General features: G+C 35.2%; 1 protein-coding gene across 3 annotated transcripts in view; it reads right to left on the bottom strand.

Annotated features, from left to right (window-relative positions):
• The window catches only part of PIAS1 (protein inhibitor of activated STAT 1), a 147,798-nt gene that overhangs the window by 14,460 nt on the left and 118,128 nt on the right, over positions 1-15,210 (bottom strand). For all 3 annotated transcript variants that reach the window (XM_077128327.1, XM_077128329.1, XM_077128328.1), the window contains exons 8-9: positions 5,751-5,824; positions 160-320 (exon numbers count right to left, since the gene is read on the bottom strand). In XM_077128327.1, the coding sequence (XP_076984442.1) occupies positions 160-320; positions 5,751-5,824 (235 nt within the window). The remainder of the gene's footprint in view (positions 1-159; positions 321-5,750; positions 5,825-15,210) is intronic.

Here is a 15,210-nt window from a genome sequence, read left to right as displayed (position 1 = left end):
AAAATACTGATTTTTAGGATCATGAAAATCCTAAAAAAAAATACAGATCTCAGCAAACACTAGCATCGTATTTTTATTCCAAACCTAATGGGTTACAAACCTTGATAGTAAGTGGTCGCTTTAAGGTACAAGGAAAAATTATTCTAAAAAGTGACATACCCATCAATAATAAGGTGTTCATATGGAGCCTTTTTATCACAGACAGGACAAACCCAGGTTGGTTTTTTCTCATTCATCTGAATATAAAGAGTTGCATCAAAACACTGAAGATGAGAGCATGTAAGTGCCCGACATGGAATTGTCAGTCGCATTTTACCAAGCTTGAAAAGAGGAGGAAATAAAGTAAATATCAGACAACTGTCATTCAAACTCTGATCAAAATTCCCCGAAATACAATGTGTATGTGTTCTGATTTAAAGCATATTGTGTATACTTTTCATCTACGTGGAGGAATATTAAACGTATTTTCTAAGAAACATACCTACAGGTTAAAATTCACATTTTTCTCTGGATATTAAACACAGTGACTCCAGAGGGTCTACATCGAGGCTCATTCACCCCGATCTATACAGCTCACAGACCAGTTTGGGGAAGAGGGAGAATCCATGAACCCTCTGAAATTACATGTAAAATGTAATGTGTGTGCATTTTCCTGAAGAATGCTTTTAACCCAGTTCTTAAGAGCAGTCCCTGATCCAAAAAAGTGAAGAATCACTTAACTGGGGATTAGGGAAAGGAACAAAAGAACGTCTTATTAAATACTACAGGAGAGACAGACATAATGACATTTACTATGACTCATCTTTGAGTGAGAATAGTTCATGGGACAAAGCTGAATTAGCAGAAAGTATTTCCCACAATGTTTGGTATGATTGCCAAATGGTAGCTCTTAGGAGGAAGTCAGCTATACACATTCTTAGCATTTCCTCCCTTACTGGGCACCATCACAGACAATTTGGCAAATATTCCTGGACCTCTAGCATCTCCAGCAAGCTATGGGATTTTCTCCTCTTGCCCTGTAAATGTTGCTTGAGCTGACACAGGTTGGGTCCATCCCATGAACAATGAACACTCCTTCATCTGGTTCCTGAGGTGCTAGCTTTGGCCCTATGGCAGAGAAGCTGCCCAGATACCTGCACAAGGAGCTGCCATATTGTGACCCTCTTCCCTGGAGGACACCTTGTACAGTGTAGCTGGATTACCACTGGGGTCCTCAAAGTCCACACTGGACATATACTTTAGAAGTTATCTTCTTTCAATAGCTGTATTATTTAGGTAAATACTAGGAAAAGATTTTCCACATATTTGCCAGCTTGAAAAATATAAAAGACTTGATAAGGATGTGAGTTAAATGAGGAAAAAAAGAGGAAAAGATTCTTGGCCTAGAAGAATTTCAGGGAAATGTGCAGTTTCCTACTCTACCCAGGAAATTAACTGTCATTTGGGGCCAAAATAATTGTTCTGCCACTAATGATTTACTGTGTCTCTAGGAAAGACATTTAACCTTTCTGGGCTTCTTTTTCTATCTCTAAAGTAACACTGTTTCCTCCTTACTTCAACCGGATATGGTGATGAAGAATAAAAAAAGATCCAGAATGTGCCGTGAACACTTACCAGAAGGGAGTAGTATTACTTGTTTATAATATAAGAAGAATGGGCAGGAGGGAGCAACAGAGAGAACTGATAGCTCCTTTGTCTGTGCTCCCAACTCTATCCATGCATCCAATAACATTTCATTATAATATTTATTTGGGTATGTCTCCTCTTCCTAGAAATATGTTAGACTCATCTCCTTATCCCAGGCACTTAGACATATACTTGCTGTATACAGCAGGAAGACACTCTAAGTGTACCAAAGACTTAAGCTGTGCACACTGAGCAGTTTTAGGAGGTATTATTTATGGAAGTTGTGCAGGTTATACACAGCACTTTACAAGGAAGTCTTGAGTGTGAGTTCTAGAAGAAGACTAATAGGTTTGAATCCTTGCCCCACTGCTTATTAAATGTGTGAATCTTGAGTGCTGTTTAGTCTCTACCTGAGCCTCACTTTTCTAAAATAGGGATAAAAATGGCATCTATATCATAAAACTGTGGGAATTAAATTATATATATGCTTATAATAAATGTTATACATTATTAATCAAAGCACATTGCTTTAAATCACTTTGTAACCGAGCAGGAGTCACGCAAACCTCAGGCTCAGTCATTCTTCTCTTCTATGCTCACACAGCACTAGGCAGCCTCATTACTCCTTCACTATACCTCTATGCAATTTTTATGATTTGATTTACAGAAGTGCCTGATGAAAAGGCCAAAAAGAACAAACTAGCTATTTCAACAGAAAAATCACCTATTTACCATTAGACATGATATACTGCATTACTTCAGAAACATTTTCCAAACAACTGATGGTGTGAAGTTTTAATATTTTAAATCAGACCTTACCTTACCTGAAAAAATGCAAGTTCCTACTGGGTAGGTATTTTTAATATTGCTCTAATACTAAACAGAAAAAACCTTGGCTAAAAATTCTAGCCAAATATGATAATAGTACACAAGGCTGATGGACTGCATAACTAATATGCTACTTCTGATGGTTTATGAGGAAAATGGATAAGGAGATAAGAAGTAAAGATAGCCTCAAAATCCAAGCAGCTATTTCAAATGTCTTCATCTCACATACCTTTTATCCCCATAATCCCCAGCAAGCTGTTAGTTCATATCTTTTTAGTAAGAAAGTAATTCTAAAAACCTTATGATCAGCCACACTGACTACAGAGTTTTTAAGGAACACAGATACTTAAACGATGCAGAAAGGACACTGACAAATGGGTACACTAACGTAAAAAGTTCATTTTAAAATATACTGTTTATTAGCTATCACACAACTGTCTCTTTTTAAAGAATCACAATTATGTGATAACCCTCCTCAGATCTCTGATGTTTTAAAAAAAATCACTAAATTCCAATATTTATCTGACAACTGGACAAGGATCTTCTCTAAACAGTATCAGGGGGGAAACTGAGCTTTGAACATCTTCATCTCATGATTACAAATTTCCCTTCTTCCTTCATAGGATGTCACAGATATTTGCATCACTTGTGGATACAGGCTTTGAAAATAACTCACAATGGGTTTTCTATTGCTCCTAGCCTTACGATAAAACTACATTTGAGCTAACTGATGATGCTGCAGGAGAAAACACCCCAGATAAGCTTAAAACAGCTTCTATAAAAATGATCCCTTAAAAATTAATAAAGGATGTATTTTTTCCTTATAAAAAGGGAGAAATGTGACATTAAGAGTAATTTCATGAATTTTTATTATCTCATATGTAAATTTCTAAAGTACTTTTTTTTTCCCCCTTCTATCAACTCCAAGTCACATAAATTCCGGTTTACAGGCATGGGAACTTTTCACACACAAAGCAGATTCTCAAAGATTCTTCCCGCTCTACTTTTATTAATTCAGAATTTAAAATTTCCTTCTAAAAGCAAAAGCATTTTTAATTATTTTTGTTGCCTTTAACTAAACGGCATATAAACAAAAGAAACTCATTTATTTTGAGCTTTGTACTTCACAGCAAGGACAATTCAAATACACAGTGAGTTACATATTTCAAAGGGAACAATCTCTTTCATTAGTTTATAAATTTGGTAAGTAGATGAGTTGTCAGGACTGAATTTAAGTTTTGAATAAGAATGGATCTAAAATATATGTTGTTACTATTCCAGAACAATTGTAAAGCAATTCTCTGCCTTTAACCAAAAAGGAATCCATAAAATTATTATAATTATAGATTATATATATGTATGTGTACACACACACACACACACACACAGTTACATAGATATGGATATAACCTGAATTTTGAAAGCAGATACTTAAAATGAACTACTAAAACTGTTGGAACTAAAAGAAGAGAAACAGGGGGATACCGGAAGAAAATTAAAAGCTGGCCCACTAGATTAAAAGGGGTAAGAAGCAAAATATGATTATTTCCTAACAATACAGCTAACAGTTCCTAACTATAAAATTCAAAACTAGTTCCACTAATAAAAACTTACAACTTACAAGATCTATATTGGAGCAGTATAATTATACACATAATAGCTTCACATAAATGTTAAATGTTATAAATATTAAATGTATTAATACATACATTTAAAAGCTTAGTCACTTCTCTAAAATTATTGTATTCACTCAAATTGGTATTATAATGGAATGGCAAAGAACAAATATGCATTGCTACATCAGGATCTGGGAGAAAGAGGGTGGGATATGTGAATGTGTGTGTGTATTTAAATCATCTTCCCACCTTCCACTTCCCTGGTCTGTGAACTATTTTTCTAAATGCTAAAAAGTAACAGTTTCCTTTACAACATAAATTGTTAAAATATTTATCTGATTAGAATTTTTTTTTTTTTACATGGGCAGGCACCGGGAATCGAACCCGGGTCCTCTGGTATGGCAGACAAGCGTCCTTGCCTGCTGAGCCAACGTGGCCCGCCCTGACTAGAATTTTTAAGAACAATATTTTACATAAGAAAAACATCAATTATAAAGAGTAATAAAGAAAAAAGATATAGGAAGAATAGAAGGATATTCATGAAATAATAGGACATGGTGGTTTTGATTAACTTCATTGTGTTTTTTGCTGTAACTTCTAAAAGTTTTATAGTGAACAAGAATAACCTTAATAATTATAAAAACAAAAACAAAAATGCCTTAGTTTTAAAGGGCTGTGTAAAGTACAGTATTATAGACCAGTTCAAGAGCTAATGACTTTTTCATACTGTGTTTGAGGCTTTACAAATTCCAAAAGACTAATATACAGTACTAATAACACTTAGATTTAGTTCATTTAAATTCTTTGTTTTTTATTAAGATTACAATGACTACATCTTAGATTTCAATTAATATTGAAATAATAGCTCTCAATATCAGGCCCAAACAATTTCAGTCAAATCAGGAAACAGATGCGTCCTCTTATTCTTCATACATACTCCTTCCACCAATTTAAATAATTAATTTGATTAATTTTAGAACAAAAGGTAATCAAAATGTCAAAGTAATTTACTATTAATTTTTCAATATTTTAGTATGAAAGCCATAGTCAATTATCACTCCTATTATTGGTAGGCCTAACTTTGAGGTGGTAGTTAAGGATAATCCTTAATGAGACATTTTTCTGGAGACTTTTTCACTACACATTTAATCATTTGGTAAGACAGAGGACCTTATATTTATTTCTAACAAATGACTGATTGTGACCACATTTTCCGATTTAAAAATATTTCTAGGTTATTTTTATATGCATAACAAATCCATTTATTCAGGCTGAATAGCTTTTAATTGTTAGAGTCGCATAACGCAGTCAATGTTAGCAAAACAGTTAAATCGAAAGTGTGGGTAATCATAACCAGATTTTTATTCAGAAGGATACTATTTTAAAAGATGAAATTATTATAAATACACTGATAATAAACATTCCTTATTTTGAGAATTTATACTTGAGCCGGAGAAAAAAAGCATTAAATATAAGTAATATTTAGAATCTTTTACTACGAGAAGTTTTATGAACTTTTCTAGATTCCATATCATATGCCTAAACAATAATAACTTCCATTTTCACAAACTGAACAAAGATGAGCATATTTTTAAAGTAAACAAAACATCTAGAAATAATATTAAAAAAAGGGAAATGTATGTTATACCTTCTGGATAGCAAGTATCAGTTCATACTTACTGGACAGAGTAGAGAAACCCTTAGGCTGGTTGTAGCTATTTCACTGTCTGGATCTGCAGTCAATTTCTCTTTAACTGATAGTCATTGAAGAGAAAAGAAACAAACAAATAGAATAGGTTTATTAAAGATACTTCACTAATGCAACAATTAAAAAGGGGGGGGCGAAGTTAAAAAATTAACTCCCCCTCTTTTTTATAAAAAGGAACTAAATCTAATCTGCTCAATTATTTTTCAATCACTTGAATGGGAAAATAAAAACTATATGGCCTATGACTTCTACAATAAACAAAGGAAGGAAAATAATTGTATTTCTATAGACAGACTACATTTCTGTGAGTTTCCAGAAAACTGGACTACAGTTCCAGGCATGTAATAACAAATTTCTATAGCAGGTTGACATAGTCAAATGATGGCAGGCCCTATTACTTTTATAATTCTAAGATACTGGGTGGAGATTTTATTTAAACCATGACTAACATTATTTTGGCTCTTCTATTTTAAAGTAAATTAATGAACAGCAACTATAAAAAATAATATTTATGAACTTTTGAAAGCTCAGTTAATATACACATAATTCTAACTTTAAACTATGAAAAGAAAAGAAGTTCAACTGCTTGTTATTTTTATGCCATAAATTAAGATCTACATTTGTTTATCTATACATTCATTGCGTCTTGTGGAAGTCAGTCCACTTTTCTGATATTAATTTTACTTATAACAAAATAAGAATCCACACCAGATAATCTCTAAGTCTTGTTAATTCAAACTTCCTATGGTTCTTAAGAGAGAAGGCACTAATAATTTTATCTTTTACTGTCTATTCTGTTATTCTCCTACAATCTATTATAACAAGGCTCTTTATACTTCTTAATCTGGAAAGCTGAGGCATCTGTTACCTCTGAAAATTTCAGTCAACAAAATATTATAGGTAACACTGGAAATAGTTAAGTACAATATACCATAATTTTAGAAATAGTTTCAACGATAACTTCAAAGTCTATATTGTATAAGGCGAACTCAAGTGGAGTGGTTGCGTGTATAGGCATTCATGGAATTTCAGAGCTATGGCACAACTAAGTGTGACTAGACAGATAACATATAGTAGAGAAAAGCACACAGATAACAAAGAATGATTTCAGATTAGATGTCTGTTGTACTGAAGACCACTTATGAAAATAAGGAGTCCTGCCTTTATTAAATATGGTGACCTTATTGTCTGGATATTTTTAGATGGTCCAAATCTCGAATATTTTATCCAATTGTTTCCATAAATCAGTGATTCTCAACTAAGACGCACATCAGAATTAACTACAGAGCTTTCTAATTTATAGCTGTACCAAACACTAAACCCACTGAAACAGAATGGAAAAGAGGGACTGAATGAAAGTGAACGGGGATGTTCCAGATGTGATTCTAATGCCAAACAAAAAAAATCATTTAATGGCTAGAAATCCCCAAATTTCAAAGTTTATATATTTTACAGATTGCCTCTCACACCTGAAAAGGCCTAAAATCCTTAGTTTTGAGTTTGGAAAATATAGTTACCACATGCTTATGCATTATAATTAATACCACATGTAAATTATAAAAAGTATGCTTATGCCATTACAGGTCCAATCTTAGCAAACCTTTCTTGTAAAGATACTTTATAACTTATTAAAGGCTACAGATAGGGGCCCCACTCCGGGGCACCCCCCAATTCCTATGCCTGTGGGCACAGCAGCCTCTTTTGCAGCACCCACCATCCCATCCCGGCCCAGGCCCCAGAGTGTGTTTGCCAACAATGACCCCTCCTTGGCCCCGCCTCAGATCCCATCGCGGCGGGCTCGGATCCCACCCGGCATCCCCCTGAAGTGCCCAGGTGACCACCTCCATCAGCACCCACCCGGCCTTTCTTCTGAGCTTCATGGGAGACCCCTTCCATCTGCCCGACCACCCTGGGCCCAGGGCCTCAGAGCCAGACCCGCCTCTACTTGTTCCAGCCCCAGTCACCAGCCTCTGATTTTCTGACCATAATTTATTGACTGCGGCTCTCAGGCCATAACTCGCTTTTTGTTCCTTGAGGCTCCTGCACAGGACTGGCCCAGGGCCACCCCTCAGCCCTATGTGGGGCCCCTGGAAAGAAGAGGGAGGGATATGGGGTCTTGTAGGGCCCCCTCCAGAAGCTCTGTTCCCAGACACCCCCCCCCTCAAGCCTGTCCCCCGGCTGGGCTGCAGGGCCAGGTCCCTGCCTGTCTCATAAAGCGACTGTCCTGACAAGATAAAAAAAAAAAAAAAAAAGGCAACAGATAATTGCCATACAAAATAAACATGCAGATAGAATTCTAATGTGATTACTAACCATTGTGCACGCCTTCACCAACAACCCCACTAAGCATCCACCCACCCACACAGTTATGGGAACAGTAAATCAATTTGGACTTTGCCTATTTAAATTTCCACTTAAATGAAGCACAAAAGCACTGGTCATAACTTAACCTAAAGCAAAGAAAGTTCAGTCTTCAGTACTTAGAGAAGAAACTGAAATAAAAGAGCCAACATGAGCATGTGTTAACAGCACAGGTTCTACGTCCGACCCTTCATTCAAGCTCTTTAATAATTATATACCTTAGACAAGTCACTTAAATTTTCTATGCCTCAGATTCATCGTTTGGTAAATAGAAATAAGAACACTAAGTACCTCACAGGGTTGTTTAAAGATTAAATGAGTTAATAAATACAAAATGCTTAAAAACAACCTGATATATAGTAAAAATACTCAGAAAATGTTATCTATTAATACTTAAAAAAATTATTTGTGCATTCATTTTCTCTTCAGAGTTGGAGAATTTGTTTAAATCAGCTTGTCAATTTTTATTTTTAGAAAAACCTGCTGGGATTTTGATTAGGACTGCACCGAATCTACAGATCAACTGGGATGGAAATGACATCTTGAAAATACTGAGCCTTCTGATCCATAAACATGTATTATTGCTCCATTTATTCAGGTCTTTTAATTTTTCTCAGCAACGTTTTGTAGTTTTCAGGATACAAATCTTACAAGTATTTTACTAGCTGTATCCATGAGAATTTTGGGTTTTTAGACATTACTATTTAATTACAATTATTTTGAATTTTCATTTCTGATTGTGCTTTGCTAATAGAAATATACCTATTTTTTATACATTGACTACATTGTGCAACCTTGCTAGACTCACATATTTTAGTACTTATTAATTTTCTGGGATTTTTTTCTATGTTGACAATAACATGTTCAAATAAAGACATTATTTCTTCATTTCCAGTATTTTTTCTTTCCTTTGTTTTACTGTACTGGTTAAGATCTCCAACAATGTTGAATAGAAGTATTAAGAGCAGATATCCTTGCCTTGTTCCTGATCTTAAAGGTGAAGCAATCAGGCCTTTTGCTGTTAACCGTGATATTAGCCGTAGGCGTTTTCTAGAAGCCCTTTACCAAACTGAGGCAGTTCCCTTTCTATTTTGCTAAGAGTTTTATTATGAAAGCATGTCGAATTTTGTGAAATGCTTTTTCTGCATCTATAGAGAAGCTCATATGGTTTTTCCTTTTTAATTTGTTGAGAAGGTGAATTATATTGCTTGATTTTCAAATGTTGAATCAATTTCGCATAAATGGAATAATTCGTATTTGGTCATTACGTATTATCTTTTTATATATTAAACTTAGAATGGTCAAAATAATTTTGAAAAAGAAAAGCAAAGCCAGCTGATTTCAGAGGTTACTATCAACTTAGACATAGGATAAACACTTTTTTGAGAAAAATATTATAAGAAAATGCTCGTGACCTTGGGATTAGACAAAGATTTTTTACTACATAAAAGCCATGAAGTATTGTGCTGGTTTGAAAAGATGTATGTCCCCTAGAAAAGCCATGTTTTAATCTAAATCCCATTTCATAAAGTCAGAATAATCCCTATTCAATACTATATGTTTGAATCTGTAATTACACCATCTCCCTGGAGATGTAACCCTATCAAGCACGGTTGTTAAGCTGGATTGGGGGAAATGTGTCTCCACCCATTTGGGTTGGTCTTGATTTGTTTCTGGAGTTCTATAAAAGAGGGAACACTTTGGAGAATAAGAGATTCAGAGACAGCAGAGCAGAACGACATAGCCACGAGAAGCAGAGTCCACCAACCAGCGTCCTTTGGAGATGAAGGAGGAAAATGCCTCCTGGGGAGCTTCATGAAACAGGAAGCCAGGAGAAGTAGTTAGCAGATGATGCCTTGTTTGCCACGTGCCCTTCCAGACAAGAGAGAAACCCTGACCGTGTTCACCATGTGCCTTTCCAGATGAGAGAGAAACTCTAAACTTCATCGGCCTTCTCGAACCAAGGTATCTTTTCCTAGATGTCTCAGATTGGACATTTCTATAGACTTGTTTTAATTGGAACATTTCGTCAGCCTTAGAACTGTAAACTAGCAACTTATTAAATTCCCCTTTTTAAAACTCATTCTGTTTCTGGAATATTGCATTCTGGCAGCTAGCAAACTAGAACAAGTATAAAAAGAAAAAATTGATAAAATAGGTCTCATCAAAATAAAAAACTTCTCTTCTTTAGAAGACACTGATAAGAAAATAAAGAGGTAAGTCACAGAGCAGAAGAAAATATTTGCAGAACACATCTGTTTTATTAAGTCTTGTCTAGAATATAGAAAGAACTTTCACAACTCAATAGATGACAAATTACCCAATTACAAAAATGGGCAAAATATCTGAACAGATACTTCACTAAAAGAAGCTATAAAGATGACAAATAAATACGTTAAAATAACTAATGATGTTAATGTTTAACATTATCAGTCATTAGGAAAGTGCAAATTTATACCAACCAGAATGGTTAAAATCAAATCAACCTGACAATACCAAGTGCTGGTGAGGATGTGGAACAACTGGAAATTGTATACACTGCTGATACAAAAGCAAAATTGGTATATCCATTTTATATGAAACTGCCAAACTATTTCTGTACATTTATTATATACCATATGACACAGCCATCCCTACTCCTAGGTAATCATGCAACAGTAATGAAAATATTGATCCACAAAAATAGTGCATCCATATGCAAAATGCAAATGTTTATAGAAGCTTTATTCAAAATATCAAAAATTGGAAATGATCCAAATGCCCATCAATTAATAAATGAATAAATAAATTATGGTACAGATAAATGAAATACTACTCAGCAAAAACAACAACAACAAAAACTACTAATACAGGAAATTACATGGATAAATCTCCAAAGGATTATACTAAGTGAAAGAAGCCAAAGACTAACACAAAAGGCTATATATAAGATTCCAATTATCTGACATTCTGGAAAAAGTACAGGGACAGTTAAATCACATTAATGGTTAACAAGGACTGGAGGCAAGGGAATCGGTATTGACCGCAAAGGGTCATGAGGGAACTTTGTGGAGTAAAGGAAATGCTCTATATTTTGATTGTGCCAGTAGTTATATGATCACATACTTTTGTAGAACTCAGCAAACTATATTCTTAAAAAGGACAAGTTTTTACTGCTTGTACATTATACTTTAATAAACATGATGAAAAGGAAAAAAGGAAGGGTGGGAAGAAGAGAAAAAACTTAAAAGCTTATATTAAATTTAATCACAAGAAAGTATAGAAGAAGAAAAATAAAATAAATGAAAAGTACTTAACCTCTATGGGCCAGGGAGTGAAAAACAAAAACACATGTAATTCATCTTGCTGTAATAAACCAACACGTAGTAAGTCATCTGGGAGTTAACATTTTCTTGTGTTATTGTGATGTGCAATGATAACAATGTTAATATAACCTATAATACAATTATAAGTGGTCATGTTTAAAAATTAAATTTGCTTTTAATCTCTGTTGTCATGAGCTATGTGAATCTAGCCACTTGCCATAGGTGACTATATTTAAATTTAAATGAAATTTAGGATTCAGTTCCTTAGTTGCACTAGCTACATTTCAAGTGTACTATAGTCACAACTGGCTGATGGCTACCATACGGAACAGTGCAGACAAACATTTCCACCATCACAGGCTGTGCTAACAGTATTGTTCTAGGGATTCTTTTCAAAAAATAATTTCTATCCTCCATTAATATCAGATTATTTTATATTCAGCCCTTCAGAATTTAAAAGCTAGACACAACTAACATACCAAGTCCAATGCTTTGCTTTATAGGCAAGGAAACTGAGGCACCAAGACCTGATTTTTACTCTCGATCTCCTTTCAGCAGTTTACTTCCACAAAAATTTGAGGGTCTACTATGTGCCAGGCACTGTGTTAAGTGTGCAGAATTCAAAGAAAAATAAAATTAAAGTTTCTCTCAAAGGAACTCACAGTCTAGCACAGTGTATAGAAACTCAATGTAAGATCTCTTAAATGTGCTCTGATGAAAGTATGTTTAGGATGCTAACTGAAAAACCACACTCCTCCACTCTGAGGCGCTGGGGATGCCTCCAGGAAAAAGTGAAAAATGAAAGCTGAACTGGAGTCAAACAAAGAAAGCAGTAGGAAGGTTTTGAGGCATAGAGAATATTGGTAAAGCAGTGAGGAAAAGACAATAAAACAATTTCAATAATTTTTTGGAATGTAAAATATGAGATAGATGAGGCTAGAAAGTAACAGACAGGTGTCATGTCATGGAAAGTTCTATGTCATGCTAAAGAAGTTAGAGTTTTTATCCTATTGGTTTTTAAAAGCCATAGAATATAAGAAATGGCAAGACTAGATCTGTATAAATCCTTTAGGTTGCCAGAGAAGAGATATAAAGAAGGGTCAAGAAAGGAGAGATTTAAGATATAGGTTTTCTTAAAAAAATAAAGGCAGAATATGAGAACTTAAATAAGGGCAGTGATAACAGGAATAGAGACAGATTTTAGAAACATTCAGGCTGTTAAGTTAGATAGGACTTGCTGACTTCAGATTAAAATACTTGAAAATTTGAGGAACCACTGAATTTTTAAGTGAAGCAGTTAGCTAGCTATACAAGTCTAAAATTCAAGGGAAAGATACGTATCTGGGAGTTGGTGCTAACAGAAGAGGGGAGGAGAGAATCTCAAGGAGAAAGTGGCTGGAATCATATGCAGCAAAAATAACCAAGATGAAAACTGATTTGGCAATCAGGCTGTCACTGATCACGTCTGCAAGACATGTTGCAGTGGAATGATGGGGGTTAAAGAGAAACCATGATAGGTTGCACCAAGGAGATAGAAGAAGCAAGTGTAGATGGTCTTTCAAGAACTAGGATGAGGACAAGAAGAAGGACACAGATCTGTATCTAGAGAGGAGCTTGTTTTCCTTTTTTAAAAGGAAAGAGGAGACTGAATAAAGTAAATAAAGTAGGCTGACAAAAAAGGCCTATAGGGAAAGAAGAACTAAAACACAGGACAAAGAGCAGATAAATAAGGGAGTCAGGTATCATAATACTGTTTCCTAAGCAATTCCCACCTCAATGTCTCAGACATCTCAAACACCAAAAGTGTGTACTCTGAATGTTCCCTGCAACCTGATCTTTTTAATACTGGTTTTCATGTTAGGAAATGGAACCACTATGTAACCTAGGTGCTTTATTAAGAAACCTAAAACTTATCCTTAATGCCTTCTTTTGCTTCACTCCCCACATATAATCTTCTTTTGCTTCACTCCCCACATATAGTCAATCACCATTCCTAACCTTAATACTTCTCAAATCCACCACCTTCTATTTCCATTCTATCATCGTTATCCAAGACACCACCACCACCTGCCTAGGCTACTGCAATAGTTTCCTAACAAGCCGCAGCACATTAGCCTTGACCCCCTTCAATTAAATCCTCAATTGTGAAATTTTAATTGTTCAAGCATGGTCATGTCACTCCTCTGCTTAAAATGCTTTAATGGTTTCCTATCATCTAAATGAACTCATCCTGTGTCTATATCTCTGGTCACTCTCCCTCTTCTCTCTCTACACCAGCTCAACTGGTTTCTTCTTTGGCATATTCCCTTCCAATCTTGGGTCTCAGCTCCTCTTCATCCTTATAAATCTCGTCTTAAACATCATATCATCAAAGAGACCTATGGTCCTCTGTTGTACCACCACAAAGTTCCCTGTCTTTCTTCTTAGGCACATGTCACAACTGAAATTCCTTAATGACTTGTGTTATTACTGAATACCCATCTTTCCCACCAGACTGCAAGCTTCTGAGGGATGCGGAGACAATATTTGTCTTATTTAATGCTATATTCTCCTGTACCTGGATCTCAATATAATTTCTTGATGGAGTAGAAATAGTGAATAAAAGATTAATCTTCAGCAAGAAAGAGACATTCCCCACGGAGATCAAAGGGATTTAAGCAAAGATGGGTACACTGAAAGGTAGTTACAGTGGTATAAAGACTGGGGAAGAAGTGGGCAGTTAAGAGAACTCACATCTGGTAGCCCCAATTTTCTTGTGCTGGCAGTGTGCTGAGAGAGAGGGTATAGTGTTTGAGTAGAGTGTGGCCCAGGTTTGAAGTGACCGTTGAAGGGGACTGGGAAGGAGGAGAGAGGGACCTGGCCAACTAGAGGTGATAACTTTATGTAAAAAAAGTGGAAACCACAAGATAAAAACCCACTGAATCAAATGAATTAGAAAATGGATTTCCTATTTAGTGAAAAGCCTAAAAACTATCTACTTTTAAGAGCATAAAGTACCTGACTTATTAATACAACTTTGCCAGTAGAATTTATTGATAAGACAAAAAAACTCAGTAACCAAGACTTAAGACAAGACAAAGAATGTGGGTAAACTGACTCGCTAAAAATATCTGAAATACCTGCCAATATTTTCTTCCGTCAAGTCATTTAAAATAATCTCTTAATTAGACAATTAATTTATTGGTAAAGTTATTTCTTTATAAATAGTATAAAGGTTAACAACATTTGTCTTAAGTCAATTAGAACAAATTTCTTATTGGTGGGATCCAACCGTTTCATTGGTGCCCTAGGCCAATAATTAAGATGATATAAATGCCACATAAATCCCACCCCATCTGTAACTCCTCTCCACCTTCAGTACTACATCAGAACTGAAATAGTCTTTTCTCCTTAATAGTGGCTAACTGTGGTTCCTTGGAGAAAATAATTCAGGCTTACATTCCCACTCTCCCTGCAGATGGTGCTACAGCGACAACTGGAGAAGAGTAATGAGCCTCAGCAAAGACAGCTTGCTGTTATTATTATTATTACTAATATTTTACATACCAACTTTACCTGCCTTATTTCTTGGTGTTCCTTTTCTCACATGGGGCTCACATAAGTCCATAATGCTTTCTGATTAGATGAGACTCTAGCACTATGTGGCAAATATGTAAGACGCTCAGTGGAATGAATAGAAATGGACTATAGCAAGATTGTGAAACAGGGAAGTTCTTCTCCTTGTACTCTTCTTCAAGGTAGATTTCTGTCCCTTTTCTTCTTTTGG

Source organism: Tamandua tetradactyla, chromosome 14 (assembly GCF_023851605.1).
Source record: "Tamandua tetradactyla isolate mTamTet1 chromosome 14, mTamTet1.pri, whole genome shotgun sequence".
Taxonomy (NCBI): domain Eukaryota; kingdom Metazoa; phylum Chordata; class Mammalia; order Pilosa; family Myrmecophagidae; genus Tamandua; species Tamandua tetradactyla.
The sequence above is the reverse complement of the archived record's forward strand: the minus strand, read 5'-3'. Positions and strand labels throughout refer to the sequence as shown.